Below are 23,189 nucleotides of genomic sequence, written 5' to 3' on the forward strand. Positions count from 1 at the left end.
ATATGTGACAACAATACAAACATACTGTTTATAGTTCTTTATTAGAGTAGTTAGTTCACCTCAGACTGTCGGCAAGGACATTTTCAACTTGAATTCATTTCCTCAACAGTACAACTGCTTTATCGATACGCTGTGCACAGCGATAACGATAGCAAACTGGTTGATCATTAGTGTGTTTGTGCCACTGATATGAGGGTCTTACATAAGAGTGCAGTAAACTGTGCAAACACACCATATACCTGGCAGGTACCTGACAGAACCGGAAAATCTGGAGTCACCGGTTTAGACAGCTCAGTGCCATTTGTTCCGCATTAATACAGATTAAATATGAGGTAATTAGTATAACCCCGCTGGGTAGAAGACAGTATCATTAATAAATTACATAGTTAAAAATATCTACCTGAGAACACTCCCCTCTTGTTCACAGTGCATCCAGCAAAACTGCTAATTCATTCATGATAGAGGAGGATACATACTTACATGTACTACAATTGCTTCAAGATTAAAGCTACATCGAGTGAGTTTGGTTATGTTAATATTATTCAAGTGCTCTTAACAACTGCAGATCATACAAGCTAATTACTGCCGGCTAAAAAAATTGGAATTGTGTTATTAAAACTTGGAATGGAAGAATCATAACAGTGTGATTTTTAAACATTTTTAGACATTAGAGGCGGCACTGCTGAGATAATTGTTACACTGTCACAGATGTACGAAGCTCTTTAAAAAGGTCCTGATAGTGACACAAACACTAATCATTAACTACACGAAGTAAACAGAGGGACAAGTTCTAAAAACACAATTACTGAAAGTAATAATTCTCATACCTGCTGTCTCAGATGAGAAGATTAATATCTTGATCATCTCTGTGCATCCACATAGTAATAGGTCCAGGATGCTAATTTAGCTTAGTGTAAACACTGAGAGGAAGGGGAAACAGAGCTGTCTTGTATGTTTGTGCAAATTAGAGTTTGTGTTTTCTCCAGGAAATCTGCCAGACACAAACACTTTCTCTGGAATAAGGCGGCTCACGGCCGGGCAGATGGAAGTGCTGTCATCTACTGCACGCTGGTGACGGCCTCATGGATGGACTCGGCCACGTAATTTATGTTCTTGGTGGTGAGACCGCACATATTGATACGACCACTGGCCATTAGGTAGATGTGTTTCTCCTTCACCATAAATTCCACTTGTTTGGCTGCAGGAAATACAGCAGAAAACTTTTTACTGATTATTAATGTGACACTTTACAGATCCTGTTAGATATTTATGTATATAAAAAGGAAAATATATTGTGTAGTATGAACAAATGCCAATTTTAATAAATATAGTAACAAAATAGCTCTCAAGATGTGAAGAAAATATACACATTCTGAATATGTTTGGTAACGATCACCAAATTCACCAGAATTTTAGAGATACAGCTGAGTTCAACACTGCTCTGTATAATTGCACCAAGTTGCAGTGCTAAATATACTGGTTTCTATGGGGATGTGTGTGTGTCTGTGTGTGTGTGTGTGTGCGTGTGTGGTGGTTGTGCTGAGGTGTGTGTCTGTCTTTGTACTCACGGTTCAGTCCTGTGAAGCTGAACATGCCGATCTGCTCTGTGATGTGGTCCCAGGTCCCTGGTGTCCCCAGAGCTTGGAGTTTAGCTTTGAGCTGAGCCCTCATCAACAAGACTCTGTCAGCCATGGTCTTCACATTGTCCTTCCTGGAGTCAAAAACACAATTTTTATGACCGTTCTATCTCAAGTGGAGTTTCAAGTGTTCTGTTTTTTATTTTTTGTGCTGACCATTCAGTAAAGAGCTCCGGTGAGTTCAGAGTGATGGCGACAATGCGTGCTCCCTGAGATGGTGGGTTGGACCAAGTGGTCCTGACAATCTTCTCCATCTGGGACATAATTCGCTTCAGGTTATCTGCATCACGAGCCACGACGGTTAGGTTGCCCACACGCTCATCTGATGGGAAAGAACGTGTAAAATATAAAACAATATAGTAGCCATTACTTTATTTACCTATAGGTGATATATCTTCATCAGTCAGTCTTTATTACTCTCTTGCAAGTGATGTAAAACTCAGTGCACTCATGGTTCACTCACTGTAGAGGCCAAAGTTCTTGGAGAACGACTGGGCGCAGAACATTTCAAAGCCCATGGAGACAAAGTAGCGTACTGCCCAGGCATCTTTCTCCAGACTGCCTGAGGCAAATCCCTGATAAGCCGAGTCAAAGAACACAAAGAGCTTCCTCCTCTGGAAAAGAACAGGATAAAAAAATAATAATAATCAAACGATCCGTGCACTGTGATAAACGTTAAACATGCAAAACCATCCTGTTCAAACTGACACCTAATGTTAGTGGTGATAGTTCAGTCATCAGTACAGACAATAGTGTGTGTATAATACCATCATAACGTCAGCGATCTGCATCCACTGATCCTGTGTGGGGTCTGTGCCGGTTGGATTATGGGCACAGGCATGCAGGACAAAGATGGAGTGCTCTGGACAACTCTGTGGGAAACAGATAAAAGAGGAAGTACTGGGAACTCCTAATGAAGATGACATACGCAGTACCAGAGTCATATAATCATACACAGCTGACCTCCAAGTCACCAAGGAAACCAGCCAAATCAAGTCCTCTCTTCTCTGCGTCCCAGTACTTGTATGGACGGACATCTTCGAAGCCAGCATTGGTGAATACAGCGTTGTGATTTTCTGAAAAACAATAACTGATATCAGTGTTCTCATTTTATGGTTTGTGTCCTCCAGATAAAAAGGCTAATAATAACTCTGCATACAAACTGATAAAGTGTCTGATATGCGTCTTAAGTCTGTAGTGAGTCTACAGATTCAAAGTCCTTTTTAAGATTGCGTTTTCATTTCCTCTCTGTCTACTGTGCTGTTTGTTTGTGTGTATACATACCCCAGGTAGGTGCAGACACATAGACAGGTGTTTTGGTGTTGTTGTTGCCATTGTAGAAACGCCTGAGAAACTCTGCACCCATCTTCAAAGCACCAGTACCACCCAGACACTGGACAGCACCCACCTGGCAGTGACAGATACAGTTAGTTTATATGTAAATGGATTCAAAACTCAAACATAGCATGGCCTTTACTAAACAAACCCTGTTCTCCTGGATGGCAGGGCTGTCATCTCCCAGTGCTATCTTGGAGGCTGAGGATCTGAACTCAGGCAGGCCGAGGATGGGCAGATACTCATGGTTTAGCCCGTCGTCATGCACAATGATCTTTTCGACCTTCTTCACCACTGGCAAAACCCACGGCTGGCCTTCATCTGTCCGGTAGGCTGCAAGAAAGAATTCAAGGAAACCAGTATTAAACAAAAAGGTGGAGGAAAGAGTGAAGCCTTGAAGAGCAGCCTTTCCTGTGGTGGAGTTTTCTTAAACAATACTTATTCGAAATGGAAACAAGTCGTTTCTCTTGTGAGCTAAACATCTGGCAATCTTGAGATTTGTGATTTGAAAAAGGAGGCAGAACAGAACTCGAGTTCATTTGGAGCTGTGTCAAATAACCCTGGACAGATCAGTTCAGTGATTTTGTAACACAAATGCACTTTCATCTGTGAATGTTCCAGCTAGTTAAATGGCATGTTTCCACCTGATAAGGACTAGGAGGAATAGCATTTTAACCTTCAGATCAGAGGCTATTCACATCTGCTTTGCAACTAATGAATAAGTCTCAGGCTAAATATCACCTACAGTGAGGTTCTGTTTTCAACAATGGCATAAAAGGTACAAATATATGTAAAAAATAATAAGTGATGATATGAGTAGAGCTTCAACTAACAATTAGCTTTATTGTTGATTATTCTGCTGATTGTTTTTTAGGTTAACCGGTTAATCATTTGGTCAAAAAAATGCCTGTGATGTCTTCAAAACACTTAAGATTGAGTTTTTTTTAATCAACTAAGATAAAGAAAAGCAGCAAACCTTTTCAACTAACAAGCTGCCACAGCTTAGTTAGATGTGACTTTTAAATATACTGGACATTGTGTGGCCTACATTTCCCAGCTGCCCTGTAGCTGATGACCCTCTGCAGCACTGCGTCTTGCACAGAGAAGGGGATTATGTGACCTCGGCCTCCTCTGCTAATCGGGACTCGGGTAGATTTGTCCTGTCATGTAGTGTCATTCACACACTGCCACAACAGAGCTAAGCAATGTCTCTCTCTCTCACGGTTTCTTTGCAATGTAAGCAGTACGGATTACTACTTTTTCAAGAGAAGATTAAAACTGAACAGAAATGTGCCTTTTGCTTGCATTGGTAAAGAAGCAGGGCTAAGCCATACATATTTAAACCTCTGCGAGAAGCTTGTTCTTGTAGCATGAGGGAACAGTAATCCTAACGACTACCCAGTCTACAGAGGTTGTTACAGCAACAGGGGAGAAAGGGAAACGAGAGAGGACAAGGACAGAGGCAATCCTTTGTGCAATGATATTACATAACAAGGCTATATTATCAACAGAGCTGCAATCAGTAGTTGGTGTGTAATGGCTGAACTAATCGATCAGTTGTATTTACTCTCGGATGAAATAGTCTTATCTACACACACTCAGAAAAAACCCTAAAATGATGTCATTATAATATAAACTATGACTATAATATTACACCCAACAGGACATTTTAAGGTCCTATAATAACTACATAATTCTACCTTACAGGTGTTGCACCAAAATCTGTGACCAGTCTGTGACTATAAACTGTATTTTACCACCAGACTGAACATATACTTTAAATATTTAAATACCATATGTTAAATGTATATGGAAACACATATTTAAATACATTACCCTGTCTATATATTATATTATTTACAATTTAAATACTATAAACAATGTTTTGATAATGAGCATCTAGGTAGCAACCTTCCATTAGCTGGTTGCTCCAGGATACTGTTACCATGGTTAACACTGTTACATGACTTAGTGTGGACATCTTACCTCCCACTCCGAGGTTCACCTTTTGGGGAAATTGGTCGTTAGAGAAGTCCTGGGATAGCTTGAAGACAGCTACAGGAGCTGCTTGTGGGACCTCAGAAAACACCGACATAGCTGCTCTGTATTTTACCGGAGACAGTGGTAGCAATTCAGCGACAAGCGGCGACAGGGACAGCAACTCAAGGGATGAAAGACTGTCACCTTCAACTTGGATTTGGAGAATTGAAAGTGGGAGTGAGCGCAATTACCAATAGAAATTAAGATTTGTCTGCCAAGCCAATCCCAGCACTGATCCCTGTCAGGTCAAAGTTCAAAAAAACACCGGCAGAGAGGCTGTTGACCAATGAGTATCTCTGTAGTAAGACTGACAAATGTCACAACAAATGTCTGTGCTCAAAGTGGGTGGGTCAGGATGTGATTGCAGTTCAACATTTGACCACAAGGTGGTGCCAGAACCTTAATAAAGATCATCAGGTTTTGTATTAGGAGTTTATATGAGGTACTGATGGCATGAGTGTTTTCTGCAGTGTTTTATCAAACATTTAGAGGTTAAATGACTCACAAGACTTTATCCTTAACAGTGCAAGCTCTGTTTTTAGAATCTTAAATGTCAATTTGAATGACCAGATAGGTATTTATTATGCCTAGGCTCGACACTGTTTGAGTGAGAGCATTTTAGACTGTGTAAATTAGTATGTACAAGGTTTTCCATCTGTTCTGTCCTGAAGGCCTTGGCTGAGCTGTGGTGTAAACACAGCGACTCCTCTGTGCTCTCCCCACAGCTGTCTGCAGGAACTGAAGTGGTTGATAAATGTCGGCCACTCCAGGCTGCTCTCCTCTACCAGGAGCCCAACTTTGTTGGAAAGCTTCTCGGCCACACTGGAGGCAGGACTCAGCACGTTTCAGGCCTCTCTTAATGTTTCTGTCTGGTAAAGAAGGGGATGTTGCATGGTTTGACCCAGTTTGTTAAAATCGGTGATGGTGGAATACATTAATACAGCTTAGTACACCTTCTAATAGGAGATATTTTATGAATAACCTTCAGTACTGTACTTAGTACAAATGTACCTGACTGTACATACATTGTACATTTATCTGACATCTCTAGTTACTAACTACACAGCAGTTACTTGTTACTTTACATATTTTACACACAAAACAAATTAACAGATTATAAAATTTGCGTTGATGTATCGCTACAGACTGAGATACTGAACAGAATATAAAGTAGTTAAAATCAAATCACTAAAATGCTGCTTACATGATTCAGTAATAATAATCCACAAGTGTTATATACATAGTAACATTATATATATATATATATATATATCTTATATACACTTTACTGTCTGTTACATACATAGTCTGGTAGGGCTATTCTGTATAAAAAAGATTTTTTACTTACTTTATAAGTAAATAAAAAACTTTAGGTACATTTTGTTAATAATGCTAACAAGTCTGTGCTTGGTCTCAGTTTAACATGTGTACATATGAGCATGCTTTTGTGACTCCACAAATAGTTAAGAAGCCAGTCGGGGTCCAGTAGATAATAACCCTTGTGCACAAGTGTAATGTGGAAACTCAAGCCTCTAGCTCACATTAATTAAGAATGGACTTTTCAGGTAAGTAGAGGACAGTTAAACATTTGAAATAAGCAATATTTGCATACTCACAGATTTTTGAATAAGGGAGAATAATTCTAAAAATTTACTGGAGGAAATCCTTAAAGTTTTATATCAATATATCTTTAATGTTTTTATTTAAAAATGTATTCTTGCTCTAAATATCTAATATTACATAGACTGTTGTCTGGTCTGACCAAGTTTAGCTGCACTAATCAATATTTTTATGACTATGACTACATGTAATGTGAAACAAGTCACTCAGCTCTGTATTTTCCCTCCCGCTGTACATGCTGCTTTAGCGTCTGTCAGCTATTTGTTGCTTAATTTATACGAGCCACAACTTTACTGTCTTGGTTTAGTCTCAACACTATCATCGGGGCAACTATTTTCAGTGAAAAAGCTTTATTAAAGCCACTGTACACTACCCACCAAGTACAGCTCAGAAGACAGACCAACTAATAACACATAGCAATTAGCCAGTGAACATTGCAGAGCTCTAAGTAGTGAAAGAGAGATATTTATATAGTTGATGACCAGCAGAGCAAGAAAGATTGGAAATACTGAATGCGGAGATAATACAACTTCAAACGAATAATATACTGTTGCTGCATGTATACTGTATATATGCAACTGTTTACACTGTTATCAGCAAAGTTGTGTTTACATGTTGTTCCATAATAATACTTTAAACTCTGATTGTGGAATATATTATTTTGAACAAACCGTTAAATAGTGTTTTATAGCTTAGTACTCCCCTATTAATAAGTTTGTGAAAAAGTATGTCATTGTTAGTTTTAAGGGGTTAATTCACTGATCTTGACTGAAACTTTGTTACAGTAATCAGTGGTTCATGGTGTTGTTCTCCTGAAGAATTAAAGAGCAAACTAAAAATACAAGTCATGCTTTTGGTGGATATACACTAGCCAATTGTATCTTCACATTGTAAGTTTCTCTTAGCTTATTTCTGATTTCTAAACAATAAATAAAGTTACACTTTATAAACTCCTAATGTACACTTATGTACACAGTTAATTATAATAACAGTTATCACAGAACACTGGGTTACTATTTCTCCCTCCTATTTTATCCCAGATGTTACTCACTTTCCCCATACCTGATGCCACCCCCACTCATCTCCTCACTTCACTTCTTTGACAGTAGATGTTTTCATTCTTTCCGACCAGGTGAGGGTGTCTCCTATGTTAGCTATCACTGTCAGCTCTGCAATTATGGGATTTGAGCTCCCAGAACAAGGCTCGGGGGCCCAGAGCAGGGTTTGGTGTGTACGAACTGGGGAGGCCTCAGGACAACCGTCTGCGCTGTGATGTGAAGTGTGAGTCAGAGCATGGAGTGACAGGAGTAGCCTCTGGCAAGACAATGCCCACAAGGTAAGTATGTCACATCCAGATCAATGAGTTAGTCAGCCAAACCTTCACTGCTTTTCCTTGACATTGATATGTGGAACATTTATTTTGGCATCTAGCAGTGTAATGCAAATATGATAATAAAAAAAAGAAATAGTGTCGACAAGATCTCTCTTATCACAGTGTTTTCATTTTGCATGCAGGTTAAGATTGTTGCTGCAGGACGTTGACACTAAAACACACAAAGGCACACATTCAGGCACAAGACAGTCACATTCCAACTGTGGTATCACTCAAACACAAACAGGAGCGTGTGCACACACACACTGCAGCACATTCCAAGGGGGACGCTGCAGCGTTGCTCACATGTTGCTATGGCCTCTGTGTCTCTGGGTCAGAGAGCTGTGGTGAGTGACCACCTTTTTAGCTTCCCGCCTTGTTTGTTTTCCAAAGACAGTGTCATCAATTCTCTAACAAGGGACTAGACACAGCAACAACAAGGAGCACAGGACCTCCCTGTTGCTCCCTGTGTAGTATAATGACTGATGAAACATGCATGCAGTAACAGACATCAGTGCTCCGCGCGTCTGACTACATTCCTGTTATGTATTTGTATGTATGTCTGTGCAGTGTTGTGTGTACATGCCTTTGCCTGCTCCATTTTATATCATGACATGAAATCTGTTTTGTTTTTCCCTCATGCATGCAAACATTGACTCTCATGTACATGCAAACATAAAGTTTTAGAACCAGTAGGGGCAAAGATAATCATCTGAGTGATAGAACTGGTCTGGTTTAGTGTAATCAAATGAAATATCTCTGCAGCTAATACTATAATCACGGCTACTAATCCCACTGTTTACACAGCTAAAAAAACAAGAGAGGAAAAAGTAAAACGTCTTCTTCTTCGTTTCAACTGTCTGAGACAAAGGCCATACAAAATAAAAGAATAGTTCAACATTGTGTAAATTACTTTCACTTTCTTGCCATATGTTGAGATGATTGATACCACTATCTGCATAATAAATATAGAGCTGGGGAGCCAGCTGCTGAAAATTAAGGGACTTGGCTAAAACAACAAGTTTTGGTTTTATTATGGTTACCTTGTGACAGACCCAAGCTACCTGTTCCCCCTATCCTGTTTTTGTGCTAAGCTATGATAGACAGCTATTGGCTGTACATGTAGCCATATACATATTTATCATACATACGCAAGAGTTGTCTCATCTAACTCTTGGCAAGAAATCAACGAATCAGCATATTTTCCAAAACACAGAACAACTTTAAATGGTAATAATAAACTTCATTTATCATTCTTATAGTTATAAAGTGCTTTAAAGCAAATCTACAGAGCAAAACAGAAATACACTGTACAAAGGTCTGCTTTGTCGTGCCTACTATACATTTTTAAGGAACTGTATAATGTATGCATTAATACATATTTGATCTAAGATTTGGCTTTGATCATTTTTTGACAAGTGATAACATCCTTAAAGGTCTGCTAATATGCTTATCACACGCTGCTTTTCACTGATATGGCCTTTACCCCATAAGTCTGGGTGGAACCTCAAACACAAGGTCTACAGTGTGCTTTTCTAATTGATTGATGTTGTCTTTTGGCCAACTCAGGCACTCCAGACCACAGCTTTATACAAATATGCATGCAAAGAAACAAAGACAGGAAGTGGAAGACTCATGTCTGAATTTTTACCCTGACTGCTTATTTTTTTTCTGCATAAAACAAACTGCCACAAAAATGATAGGTGAGAAGAGACCTGAATGTGTCTATCATGGTTGCTGATGATGTGATGTTTTATCAATCCACGCGAGGAGATCATCTGATTTCATTTTCTCATTCAGAGAGGTCAGAGGTCAGGTTTAGCTACAGAACATGGACTCAATATCTCTATTAGGGCGGAGGCCTGTTAACATGGGTTTGGATCAAAGTCGTCCAGTTGAAGGACAAACTCCCTGTTCTTCACACTGACATTCAGACTGAGCTACAGCATTACCAAAGAACATCATCAGCAGCAGCAAGATGGGATGCTGAAACTGCAATTATTTACAAAAATTGAACTTCAGTCAAGGACTTTTGCCAAAACAAACCGTCACTTTGATAAGGATACCACCATGGTTGCTGGAGAGACAGTAGCATTTTCTCTCAATAATGTTTACCTCTGGTAGCCAGGATGCATGCATGGTTTTATTTCACAGCAACATTGTCTTTCCCAAGAGAGACATTACTGCCTGAGCTAGTTAGAGAAAGTCCCTGCAGTAGCAAGCTGAACTTGATTCAACCTTTTGGTATTTTTAAGATTTTTTCACCAGCTCTGGCCAAGTGGGACAGAACATACGAGGGAACATTCAAGGTCCACACTCACATCCTATTCAGTGAAAGCCCGCCTCCCTGCAGTGTCTTTATCTACACGACCCGTGTGGCAGCAGAGAGGATAAGCATATTTAGGTTGCATGTTTCCTCCCAAACTAGATTCCCAACACCGTAGATCACAGACATTACAGCCCTTACATCCCCCTGTTAGCGCTCATATATACAAACACACCTGCTGGGGCAAGGCCGTCTGGGAGAGAATTACAGCAGGGTAATTTATGAGACCCAAGGGAGGGCAAAGGGCAGGGGACCCAGACTGGACTGACCTCACTTCCTCCTTTCATGGTCTCCAAGTTAGGCCCTTGATACACAGAGTAGGGCTTTGGTTCACCCTCTCACAGTCTTTCAAACAAACTACCTAATTAGGGTATCTTTTACCTAACCTGGTTAACACAATGAGCCCTGAGAGACTGTTGCAACATGCAAGTTAGCCATCACCTTAGGCCTGCTATTGTGGAATATTTGGCACTTTTGGAACCGAAGGTAAGTGGGTGAGAACAGGGTTTTGCTAAAAATCTGGCCCCTGGGCTCGCCTCTGGCCTCCTCACTTCCTCCAGTGAGAAGGCGCTGCCATCCGTCACTTGGGCCTAGGCAGGGGCACAATAGCACAGTCTGGGTCCTGGCTACTGACACCATCACATGGGCTGCTGATAAGACTCACCTTCCGGGACCCAGAAGAGCTGAGCCGTTACTGACACACAACAGTTTGGTCCTGTGCCATTCTTACATATGACCGTGAAATAAAAAGGAAAAAGGAAAAGTGCATTATGAGCTACATGAGGCAAGCACACTGCTCTGCTTGTGCGCTTATTTTCAATCACTTCCATATTGCAACACGCTCTCCTAATGCAAGATTCTGAGGAAAAGCCGTCACACACTTTTAAACCTCTAATAGAGAGTCACCAAACTCACACACACACACACAAACGTGGAAAACAAATTGTGCAGAAACACTTGAGCTAATCTGTTTTTCCAGTGTTACAACCTGTTGTTTTTACTGGCTTATCATTAGCACTTTAAGACAAATGGATAGCCATGTTTCCTCATCACACATCTAGGCTGTTATAGTAACACCTGTAAACAACCAGCTCCTCTGTAGAAAGACGTTAAGTGCTCCTCTACAAAGCTCTGTCAAGTCATAATAACATACATCCTTTCTTTCAGTACACACACACACTGCACAGTGCCCACGAACACACACACACACACACACACACACACACACACACACACACTGGAGGTGTTGATGCTTTCTTTACACAGAATTTACTACTGCGGTAAAACCATCAGATACCAATCGCCTCTTGGCTTTACAGAAGCAGGGAGACCACAGGGTGAAAGATAATTGCAGTCATTACCAAGTCATCAAACTTCCATTCTGTGTTCAGAGATCTGCTGATGTCTTCACAGACCATTCAAGCCTAGGCCTACATCTCGGGGAGTGAATTGGTTTTGTGGGACTGCAACAGCTGATATGACTATACACCTGCCACTCTGCAAAGAAGACACTGCTTGGACAGCTTTTAGCAGCCTGCCTGTGATATGAAGGGAATGGAAGGGGGGGTTGAACAAGAAGAAACATGTTCAGCACTGCCTGGCAAGACACCAGCTTTAAAGAACTCACCAGAAAAAGTCAATTGAGAGTAAATGGTTCAAATTGAACTGTTGCTGAGGGTGAAAACTAGACTTTTATTTGTTTAGTTAGTTCGTTTTTAAATCATCTGTGTGTGTTGGGAGCCTATCCGTGCTGACCTCTGTTGTGAGACCTTACCCAGCTTATCACGATGATTCTGAAATGAAGATGATGTATTGAGGGGTCGCAATTGAGCACCGGGCAGCTCCTTGACACTCTCTGGGAGTCTGGGTTTTGTTACAGGCAGGAAACAGACTCTTCCGCTCCGTAAACATGCTTCTCTGCTTGGCCACCTTTGGGGCTGCCGGTGGCACGCGAAGACCACAGGTGATGGTCAGTTTAGGACTCGCGAGGCGGTGCGCGCGTGCGTGTTTAAGCTTGAAAAAAGCAAAAAAAAAAAAAAAAAAAAAAAAAAAAAGTTAATTGAGCCATTAGTGTGGTGCTAACCTGCTTCTGTGACCCGTGACGCTTTAAATACACACACACACACACACACACACACACACACACACACACACACACACAACACGGTTGCCTGTGAGGGCTGAAATGTCTTATAGTGTGAGAGACGGCAGCACCCAAAAACACTTCAGAATTAGTCATCTCTTTATCGTCATTAAAGGCACCATGGATTTATGTGTTTGGTCTGCTGTCTCTGAATCATTGCACAAAATAAACAGGGCTCGATAAATATTTGGGATACAAATTGACTAGATTTACTGCAGTATTTTACGAGCCAATATATTTCACTTAAGTCCTCATAAATTCCAACTAACTCCTGCAAAATCAAACGAAACAGTGTGGAAATGACCAGTGGTCGTCCTTCTATGTAAATCTTGTGAAAGATTTCAAGTGCCCTAGAACGCAAAACCCCAACTGGGCATCCAAAATCTGCGTTTCTGTTTTTTTTTTTTGCAGGAGCACATTTGGACTTGCTAAATTCTTACGCATGTCGTGCGCAAAGACAGATCTAATTCATTCACTCTGCTTTTTCACTCCACTTAAATGGTCCATTTTGAAGACATGGATCTCCAGAAGAGAGAGAGGGGGGCTGTCCTAATCTAAACAGAGCCGTGTTGATGGTGAGCGGATGAGATTATGTCGGCATGCCCTCCTTTTCTTTCCACACGGTTTAGGAGCAATGGGCCTTCAGACTGTGGCGCCTGCACTTGGCCACAGATAGGCGACCAAAAGACACAGAGAGAGAGCGAGGTGTCCAGTTACAGCACTTTATCACAATGATAAAAATTAACGTGAGGTTTCACGTGTATTTTTATGTTTATTATTTATTAAGTGAGGCAACACATGTCGGGAAAACTGGGAATCTGCTGAACATGAATCTGTGGCTCATGTTACTGGAGTTAGACGCCAGACGTAAAGGGCATTTTCTGTTAACGTAGAATTCTAAAGCAGATGACATTATTATAATTATTATAATTATTATTATGTTATTGTTATTATTATTATTAATAATAATAATAATAATAAGATGTTATATTTTATTATTGGATTATTTTTAATTATTGGATTTTTAGGCTTTTCTTTACTTATAAACTGCCGCACAAGAAACGGAGAATTTCGATTAGGCAAACGTCTTTTTATACTTTATCCAGGGGATTTTCTTTCTTTTTTTCTTTTTTTCTTTTTTTTTAAAGTACTGACTTAATGCCAAGAGAAAGCATCATCGTGGCCAAATCTTAGTGGAAAAAAAATACACTTTCACAAATCGAATAAACAACAAAGCGCTAAATTTATGTTCTTCTTCGTGCCTTTATCTCATTTCCCACAGTTGCGACATATAATCCTATCCATGGATTGTCGAGACAGGAAACAAAGATATGCCTAATCTTAAAAACCACTGGAGTGATGATGGGAAAAACGTGTAAAGTCGTGGGACCGTTCAGCTGAGGCAAAGAGATAATTATTCTATTCAAACTCATCCAATTACTCAGGTGCGCCAGATTATGCTGTATGAACCTGATTATACCAAATTAACGTTTGTTCTGCTTTTTCCATGTTAGTGTTTTCTGTTGGGAAAACAAATGTCATAATAAAAATTGAAAAAAACTTCCTTACCGTTAACACCCTTATCAGTCTGAAGGGAGTCGATGGTGTTAATATTATTTCATAAATCAGATCTATATGTCTTCCTGACACACACACACACACACACACACACACACACACACACACACACACACACACACATACACACACACACACACATACAGTACAGTACTACACAGTACTACAGTGAGAGAGCGAGTCCCTCCCCCGCTTCAGGACGTCACTGAAAGGGAGAGGACAGCATCTTGGCTGACCCAGCTCTTTCTTTAGATAACCGAATTCAGCCAACCAAACAGGATCGACCTCTCTCTTTCTCTCTCAGCCCTCGAGCCATACAACACACAGCCACAGGAGAGGGATGTCACAGCTGAAAGAAAACCAGTCCTCCTCGGTGTGCATGAAAAACAAGCAACGGGCAACCATTCTTCACGCTTACGCACGGGGTATTTACTTCTTTTACGCGCCGTCTGGAGACAAATCGGTCCAGTTTTGGGCCTGTTGACTATTTGTTACCCGTCATCTCTCTGTTGGTGGTAATAATGCTTCCCAGCCCGCTCATAACTTCATCCACCACGCCTTTTTCTGTGAAGGACATTCTGAAGTTGGAGTTGCAGCAACAATCTCAGCAGCACCAGCTCCAATTTATCTCTTGCTTCGGTCTCTCTGGCGCTCTGACACAGCCGAGAGCTTTCCCAAATAAACCTTTCCGCTCTCATTCACCGCCCTCTTGCATGTTGGCCGGGAGGGACAGTCCAAGTCCCATCAGCTCCGGCGTCTCGGAGAGTGACGAGAGGATGTCGTACCTCAACACACTGACGGCACAGGATCGGCTGGCGGAGTCCGGTCTACAGGTGGAGATGTTTGGCAACCCGGCGCAGAACCACTCTGCAGACCTCCGGCTGGAGACCGAGCAGGAGGACCAGGATAGCAGTGAGTACATATTAATTAATGATAAACATGTGCGAGTGAGGACGATGTTGATCGCTGTTATTGGCAATTGTATAAATAATAGAATAATAATCAGAATCACGACCATTAAACTTGAAATAAAATGTAAAAAATCTAAACTGATTTTTGATATATGTATTTCTGGAGAAATAATTGCTGACAATAAATCATTTCTTAATTTATAAATTACAATAAAACGTTCACCAAAAGCACACAAAGGGAACAGGAACGCTCTACTGGAGTGACTATGGTAATAACATAGAATACATTTCAAATCCAAAATATATACTGTATCTATTTGTTCGTATTAAAGTGATATTATAATTTAAAAGGAAAACACTAAATACAGATACAAGTGCCACACCTTGCACAGAAACAGCAGGCTATTCATTAGCCGCAAGCTAACTGCTGTGCAGTATATAAATATAAAACATATCATTTATATAAAACATATAAATTGCTGGACAGAAATGTACAAGAGCACCAATCCTTTAATGACTTTTTTACATTTTTTACAACATTCGTGTGCACAGAAATCTAAATATGGAATATATTTACCTTCAGCTTTAATTTCCAAGTTCTGAACATTGGTTAGTTTCAATTAACGGCTGAATGAATAAATAATTATCTATATTTCTCTTATAATTTACTTTTTCAACAAGTCTGATTTACTTTCTAGATACTCCTCCCAAAAATGCTCGTAAAACTGTTTTTACCCCCAGTACACTTTCATTTGAATATTTAAAGGACAGTAATGTGGGAAAATAATGTAAATTAATATTTTTTAATCTACAAAAAACAAATAATTTGATATCAAAATCTGTTTAAATACAACGTTTGGGAAAAAATATGGATTTTTTAAAAATCGTGGAGTGTTAAATATTAATAAATAATTTAATTAATAGATATTAACGATACTAATCAACACGCAATGTTTCAGCTTTGATGTACAGTTAAATCTTTCTTCTCCGTGCAGAGAGCTGTGGGGCGTTGCGCGGTGACTGTGAGGATCCAGACTCGGAGAAGTCCACCACCAAGCAGCAGAGGACCAGGAGGAAACCCCGCGTCCTCTTCTCCCAGGCTCAGGTGTTCGAGCTGGAGCGGCGCTTCAAGCAGCAGCGTTACCTGTCGGCCCCGGAGAGAGAGCACCTGGCCAGCTCCCTGAAACTCACCTCCACTCAAGTCAAGATCTGGTTCCAGAACAGGAGGTACAAATGTAAGAGGCAGCGGCAGGACAAGACTCTGGAGATGGCAGGTCATCACCATCATCACCACCATCCACCACCGCCGCCCAGGAGGGTTGCTGTGCCGGTGCTGGTCCGGGACGGAAGGCCTTGTCTGACTGGATCCCAGAACTATAACACATCCTACACAGTCGGAGCTCCAAACCCGTACAGCTACAACGGCTATCCAGCCTACAGCTACAACAACTCGGTGTATACTAACAGTTACTCTTGTACTTATTCTACTTTACCTGCTCTGCCGCCCAGCAACACCACTGCTAATGCATTTATGAACATGAATTTGGGAAACCTTGGTACACAGACTCAAAGCCAAGCGCCCCAAGGACCAGTCGTCACACCCTGCCAAGGAACTCTGCAGGGCATCCGAGCATGGTAGCGCAGTCTTTACGCACAGATGGGAGAGTTTTCTCTGGGATGTCTGAACGAACTCAAGCATGCCAACCTGATCAGCTAAAGCAATGAAAGCACAAGTTCAAACTTTGCAACGCGTTACAGAAGGCGTAGGCCACTGTGAAGGCCTGTGAGGAAACCGTAACTCGTTGGCTGAGATACAAACTCCATATCTTATGCGCATTTTCCCCGGAGCCACAATGTTTAGAAAACGTATTAAAACTGCTGTTGGTTACTGGATTGTTGTCGATTAAAGCCTGTGCGTAAAGTAACCAGTTGTGGTTAAAAGTGGATGTAATATTAGACAAAAATAGTATGGACATTTTTAAACAAAAACGCGTTTCAGGCATAGCTCATAGTACATTTATAATTGCCCTAACTAGGCCCATTCAAATAAATCAAAAGAACTGGTTGCAACATCCACCACAACTGCTCGATAATGCAATCTTATAAAGTATTATGCTTTCTTTCCCCCCTTTTTTAACTGTGTGACTTATGTTTGGCCAGTTTTTACTCTTTACTTTAATATGTGAGTGACAGTGAACATGCAGTGGCCTGTATGACCTGAATAAAATGGATGCTTTTGGGTAATAGGGCTGTTTTTACTCTCAAGTTACAATATCGATGAAAATGATACAATTAAATGATATCAAACAGAATGACACAAGTGACTATAATGTGCTGTGCTTTGTGTGTGAGAGTGTGTGTGCATGTGTGCGTGCGATCTTGTCTGTAGGCTTATTAAAACACAACCTACACAAATACAGTGACCTATACATTTATCTCAAAATGTACGTTTTCGTCTGACCTTGTTTGGACAAGCCGTGTTATTGTAGTTTACCAGTCATATGAATCTGGACAGGAAACTCAAATAAATGAATGTGGAGTTTATTCCACAAACATACACGTGTCGTTTATCATCGTCTCAAATTGTTTCTCAAGCCAAGCAAGCATTTCTCTTTCCTGTGAGAAAGCTTGGAGTAGACTTTGGCCTGAGACAAGAACCAGAAACAGAGAGAATTTAGAGGCGAGCTAATGTCCGGTCAGGATTCAGAGATGGACATTAACCAGACAGCCAGCAGCATCCTCGGGACCCACAGAGCGAACAAACCCACAGAGCCTTGGATGATAAATGCTGGTGGATGCGTGACACTGAGATATATAATTGTATAATTCCCACATGTAAAAAAAAAAGTCTATGTGCTCAATAATAATAATAATAATAATAATAATAATAATAATAATAATATAATAATAATAATAATAATAATAATAATAATAATAATAATGGTAATTATAATATTATTAATAATAATAGCTTAATTATATTTTATTCTTGATTATATTTTTTACTCACACACACACATAAACACACACACCGTTGATTGGTGGCGCGCTTTAACACCTTCACCTCCGAGGCATGGTGGAATACTGCAGACACTATTAATGGAGATGAATGGCAACGTAAACAAAGTGTTTGTCTCCTCTGATAGCCTCACAGGCCACTTCCCCTGGCTACTGCACTGCCGGTAGGACATACCTGGTGTCAGCTCTAAGTGCTGCAGAGTCACTTGTGTAAATAGAGATGGCGACAGGACGGCGATGCCTGAGGACGCGGCCTGGTCCACGGCTTCTCTGACAGGCCCTGCGATCGCTATCTTGCGCTTCCAAAGATAGCAGCTCGGCTCATCGCTGCGTTAGGCGTGGAGTTTCCCAAAACAAAGTCTCCAATGGCAACCACTCAGGGGAGCTCACAAAAGAAGCAGAGCCCAAATATAGAAAAGACAAAAGTGCGTGGAGAAGCTGGAGTAAAGGCTCTCCCATTAGGTGGCTCTATATTAAGGTCAACGTGACATCAGCTGGAGATGAGAAAGTTTGTCAGGACAACAGGCAAATTATAACAAAACGCACCTTCTATATTGTGACATTATCATTCAGTGTAAAGTTTAGAATTAGTATTTTAACGTGGCTTCTGGAAAAAAAATACAAAGGGTAGTGGGTGTGTAAACCTCTGATGCAAACTTGTGGTTTGGTGCTATATAAATAAAATTGGCTTGACTTGACTTGACTGTGGAGGCCAGCTGATGCAGCAAAACCAGACTAAGACACGATTTTCCTTTTGTGTGTAACAAAAAGGTAATTCCCTTCTCACATCTATCATCAAGGTACATTCCTTATTTTCTGTAATTACCGTCTTAGTAGATGCAAATACAGCGTTTCAATTAAATCAGTCTACTGATCCTGAAAAGGCGAGTGCGTGTTCAGGAGTAACTACTCCACAGGCAAAGGACAGCGAGGTTGAAAATACGCGCACACGAATGAGTAAAACAAAGCCTCACTTTGAAATTAGAAGTAGCAGTAACACCATTTATTACTGCATGCATGCAATGAGCCAAAAATGCCATACATGTTTTGCTGAATCAAAACGTTACATTTTCTAATTGTGGTGATGACATCTCGTGGTTTGTCACACGTGCAAAGTGTGTCAGAACCTCCATGTTTCCATCCGGACATGTTTTGACATCTTAGAGCTGATTTGTTCTCTGTGGCAATCTGAGAGATTTCTCTGTTTAGTCAGAGGAAGAAAACAAAACAACACAGAGGAGGCAGATCACTTCATCTGTCATCACGTCTCCTCTATGAAGAGTAGGCTTGCTGATTGTGTAATGCATGTGCGTGTGTGAGAGAAAGCGATGGGTGGGAGGGGGAGTGTAGGCATAGTTGCCATCTTTTCTTCCTTTTTACGCATCTAACTTAGCTGGAAAACGTGCATCACGACCACACGGCGGCGCTACTCACCCGTTTGAGCATGATGACACTAATATCACTAAAAATATTCTCTCTATGGAGTCATTCAGTGACATTTCGGTCCTTGGATTTGTTTATAAATATTATGGTTAAAGACATCATGACCTCCAAAATATCAGGCTACCTCAAACAACAAGTTAAAAACAATTGAAGAATTACAGGTTAAATTCTGTTCAGATCAATGATCGATGAATTGAATGAACTATTTTAAAGCTCTTTAAGGCCATCAAAGTACTGTAGACTGAAGCTAAAGTTTGATAATAGTTGCCTCATATATATAAAAGTGGGGTGCTGGATTACGTAAGCATTCAAAACATCGAGTTGAGCTGCGTTTTTACGCACAATGGCGACCTTTACGCACCAGATTTTCTTACTAAAATGTACATATAATTAATACTTGGTAAACATACATTGACTGACACGGCTACATTTTGCAAGAATAGTTGACAACATACACAACAATCACTGTACTATTGGAAATACTCGAATTACTCCCCTTGTTTCCACAAGCGGACTCTGACAAATTTAGATATAAGGAGCTATTAACTCCATATTTTCCATATTATAGTTATTGTGTATAATAACGTAAGCTAATAACCATCAAGAGGATATACCTCGTCTGAAAAATCAGTGTCTGTCCTCCTCAATTAGAGCGCAGAGCACAGAGACCAGCATGGAGCTGGGCGGTGCGGAGGAGGGACCAGGCAGAGAAAACAGCCTATCAAAGGTTAAATGGAGCTGCTGCTGTTGCTACTGAGTATATTGCAATAGACTTGACAGTTCCTGATGTAGGTTGTTCATTAGCAGAGCAGACTTTGTTCGCCACAATTTAATTAGAGCAATTAAAGTGGCGGCGAAAAGATCGGATCAGTAAGGGTATTTGCTTTGGAGTGGCTGATCTCTTGATGCCTCCAAATAAATCGCAGGCGGGAGTGCAGGAAATATCCGTGCGCTTATTTTAATCATGACATTAAGTTTTTCGTCCTTCTCCATTAAAGACATCCTCAACGGACGGGATGCCCAGGGAAAGCCCGGTGCCAGGGACACGGAGGAGCTCTCCGCAACAAAGCTAAACATCTACACCGAGCGTGATGGTACGAGAGTCCCTGATCTGTCTCATCAAGACGCAGGTGATAACTGCATCCACTCGGAGAGACTTCCTGTTGATCTCAGCCTGTCTGTTGGAAACCTCCGATCTGATACCGGCAGCGAGGAGTCCACAGGAGAGGAGACAAAGCACAGAGCAGGTGAGCAGTCTAATTCTAGTCGGCAGGACGGAGTTGTAAAGACTGTGTGGTTTTATATGACCAGAAGTTGATTATTTCGTTTATTTCCTGCAGTTGGATTGTTTGCTCAAATTTTCATTTTAGAATAAGACAAATAAAGTAACTTACAGAACTAATCAAGGCTCATCATTTACACATAAAATATGGTTTTGATTTACAACACAAAATGTATATTATGAGCAATAAATCCTACTGAAGGAGTTTATTTTCCCCATTTAAAAAAAGAAAGAAAGAACATAATAATAATAATAATAATAATAATAATAATAATAATAATTTCTTTGAAAACATTCTTTGAAAGCATCTTAAGTACAATTTAGGTAAATAAGACTGATGTTCATATACTAATAGTTAAAACTAATAGCTCAATAATCATAATTGTTGCTATGATTATGTTTTTATCCTGTCAGACTTTGATGTTTGGGAAAAGTGGAAAACCAAAAGCGTGGGCTGTAGAGGATTCGGGTTTGTTTTATTGTTTTTTAATATTAAATCCAGGGACTTTCTAACAGAGTGAAAGCAATACAAGACGAACCCTCCTATTGGCCAACATCAGCGCCTTGTTGAAGTGACCTCCCAATCTGCAGCTTTTGACCATCTTACCAGAGAAAATAAACTTATTTTCCTCCCACATTTAACTGTCTTTTCTAGACACTACAGACCAGCAGACACGCTTTGAGGAGCGAGATAAACTGCAGAAGAACGAGGGGGAGGAGGCGGAGAGATATCACCACAGCGAGGAGACAGTCAGCGGTTCATCCGATGAGCGGCAGCCCAGGCCCGGTACCAAGAAGCGCTCCAGGGCGGCCTTCTCTCACACACAGGTCTACGAGCTGGAGCGCCGCTTCAGCACGCAGCGATACCTTTCGGGTCCTGAACGGGCTGAACTGGCAGAAGCTCTAAAACTCACAGAGACCCAGGTGAAGATCTGGTTCCAGAACCGGAGATATAAAACCAAACGGCGTCAGATGGCTGCCGAGCTGGCTGGTTACGGCTCACCTAAGAAAGTAGCAGTAAAAGTGCTGGTGACGGACAATCACACACCGTACCATCAGGCAAATGGAGTACACATCCCAGTGACTGTGCCACTGTACCAGACCTACCAGTACCCCTACCTGCACTACTGCTGCCAGCCCTGGATCAGGAACAGCATGTCGTGTGGAGGGATGGTCTGAGGCCCTCTCTTACCTGGAGAGAATACATGACTTGAACCTGTCTAGATGTTAGCAGCTGCCTGTACAGTCCCAGTATCCTGACACAGTTCTGTGTGCTGTCAAACTGACTGAGATTGTACAGTTTTATTTTCTGTTGTGGTTATTTTTTGTTATTTCTTGGTCTTAACTAGAAGTCATTTTAGCATACTTTTATTTTGAAGTTGACCTGGTATTTAGGGTTCATAAAATGCAGAAAGGAAATAAAATGAAAGCATAAATAAAATATTTAAATGTTAGCCAGCAGTGATCAGCGTGGGATTTTGGTATGCGAGGCGAGATTGGAGTGTGGTTATTATTTTGTAATGACTTACAACAATAATAATAATAATTTAAACTCTAAATATTGTTGAATTGTTCTTTTATATTTTATATAACCCTATATATGAAGGCCTGCACATAAGTGCTAAGGGACTGTACACAAGTTATTGGAGAGAAGGTGGTATTTATATGCATTTCTTCTATTTGCTGAAGCCAACAAGGTCTTATATATTTCGGGGATGAATCAGATCATGACAAATGATGGTTTTAGTGTGCAAAATCTGTCATAAAGGTGCTTTTTGATATATACAGAAGACAATGATGCCTTCTCTGTTTCAGGGATTTATTCACTCAGTGTCATTTCTACCAAAAGTCATTCAATTTTTTCTGCATTGAAACATCTGATGATGATAAGTGATGGTACATTTGAGATCACATATTCCACCTCTAATAATCTTACTACATAAATATATTAAGGTTTGAATACACCAGATTCAATTCTTAAATGCTTTCTCTTTTTACAATTTAAGTTTTTACACATTTTTAAATAAATTTCATTATGGGTTTTTTAAAGACAGGGGTAGGTTTCAAATAAAATGTTGGAGGGTGTTCCAATTGAAATTCAAGATTTAATCACCCTAGCAATTTTCATAAATATCACAATACCGGGGGAAGAAAGTTTCAAAGTGGCATATTGATAATATATCCAATAATTAAGCACACTTAAACAATGTGTGCTTTGTATTCATTTGCACACTTAAATTAAATGTGTTAATTTAGACAAACACTTTCAATAATGGGTCTAAAATATCTGAAAGTAAATATGAATAATCAGGTGCCCTACCTGATTTTAGTTCACAGCGAAGGATCCCAACTTGGTACTTCAGCATAGGATGATCTATATGTGCTTTTCCCCTCCCCTCCTTCATGACTGCCAGGAATAGTCCATTTTAAGCAACCAGACAGAGCAGAAAGGAATCCCGGATTTATACAAACCCAAGGAGAGAA

The 23,189-nt window shown here is 40.4% G+C and overlaps 3 protein-coding genes across 3 annotated transcripts; 2 read left to right on the top strand and 1 right to left on the bottom strand.

The window, feature by feature from the left end:
- Positions 1-22: 22 nt before the first annotated feature.
- Positions 23-5,194, bottom strand: got1 (glutamic-oxaloacetic transaminase 1, soluble). Its single transcript, XM_010744595.3, has 9 exons — positions 4,959-5,194; positions 3,124-3,305; positions 2,922-3,045; positions 2,601-2,713; positions 2,405-2,509; positions 2,101-2,251; positions 1,794-1,959; positions 1,569-1,711; positions 23-1,198 (listed from the first exon to the last, which is right to left on the bottom strand). Exons 1-9 carry the CDS (start codon positions 5,065-5,067, stop codon positions 1,059-1,061), a joined length of 1,233 nt encoding a protein of 410 aa, XP_010742897.2. The 5' UTR covers positions 5,068-5,194; the 3' UTR covers positions 23-1,058.
- A 9,070-nt stretch (positions 5,195-14,264) lies between these two features.
- Positions 14,265-17,667, top strand: nkx2.3 (NK2 homeobox 3). Its single transcript, XM_010744606.3, has 2 exons — positions 14,265-14,963; positions 15,958-17,667. Exons 1-2 carry the CDS (start codon positions 14,573-14,575, stop codon positions 16,599-16,601), a joined length of 1,035 nt encoding a protein of 344 aa, XP_010742908.2. The 5' UTR covers positions 14,265-14,572; the 3' UTR covers positions 16,602-17,667.
- A 2,542-nt stretch (positions 17,668-20,209) lies between these two features.
- Positions 20,210-22,567, top strand: nkx3.3 (NK3 homeobox 3). The gene is made up of 2 exons (XM_010745675.3): positions 20,210-20,670; positions 21,361-22,567. Exons 1-2 carry the CDS (start codon positions 20,388-20,390, stop codon positions 21,882-21,884), a joined length of 807 nt encoding a protein of 268 aa, XP_010743977.3. The 5' UTR covers positions 20,210-20,387; the 3' UTR covers positions 21,885-22,567.
- The last annotated feature ends 622 nt before the right edge of the window (positions 22,568-23,189 follow it).

This window comes from Larimichthys crocea, chromosome III (genome assembly GCF_000972845.2).
Source record: "Larimichthys crocea isolate SSNF chromosome III, L_crocea_2.0, whole genome shotgun sequence".
NCBI lineage: Eukaryota > Metazoa > Chordata > Actinopteri > Sciaenidae > Larimichthys > Larimichthys crocea.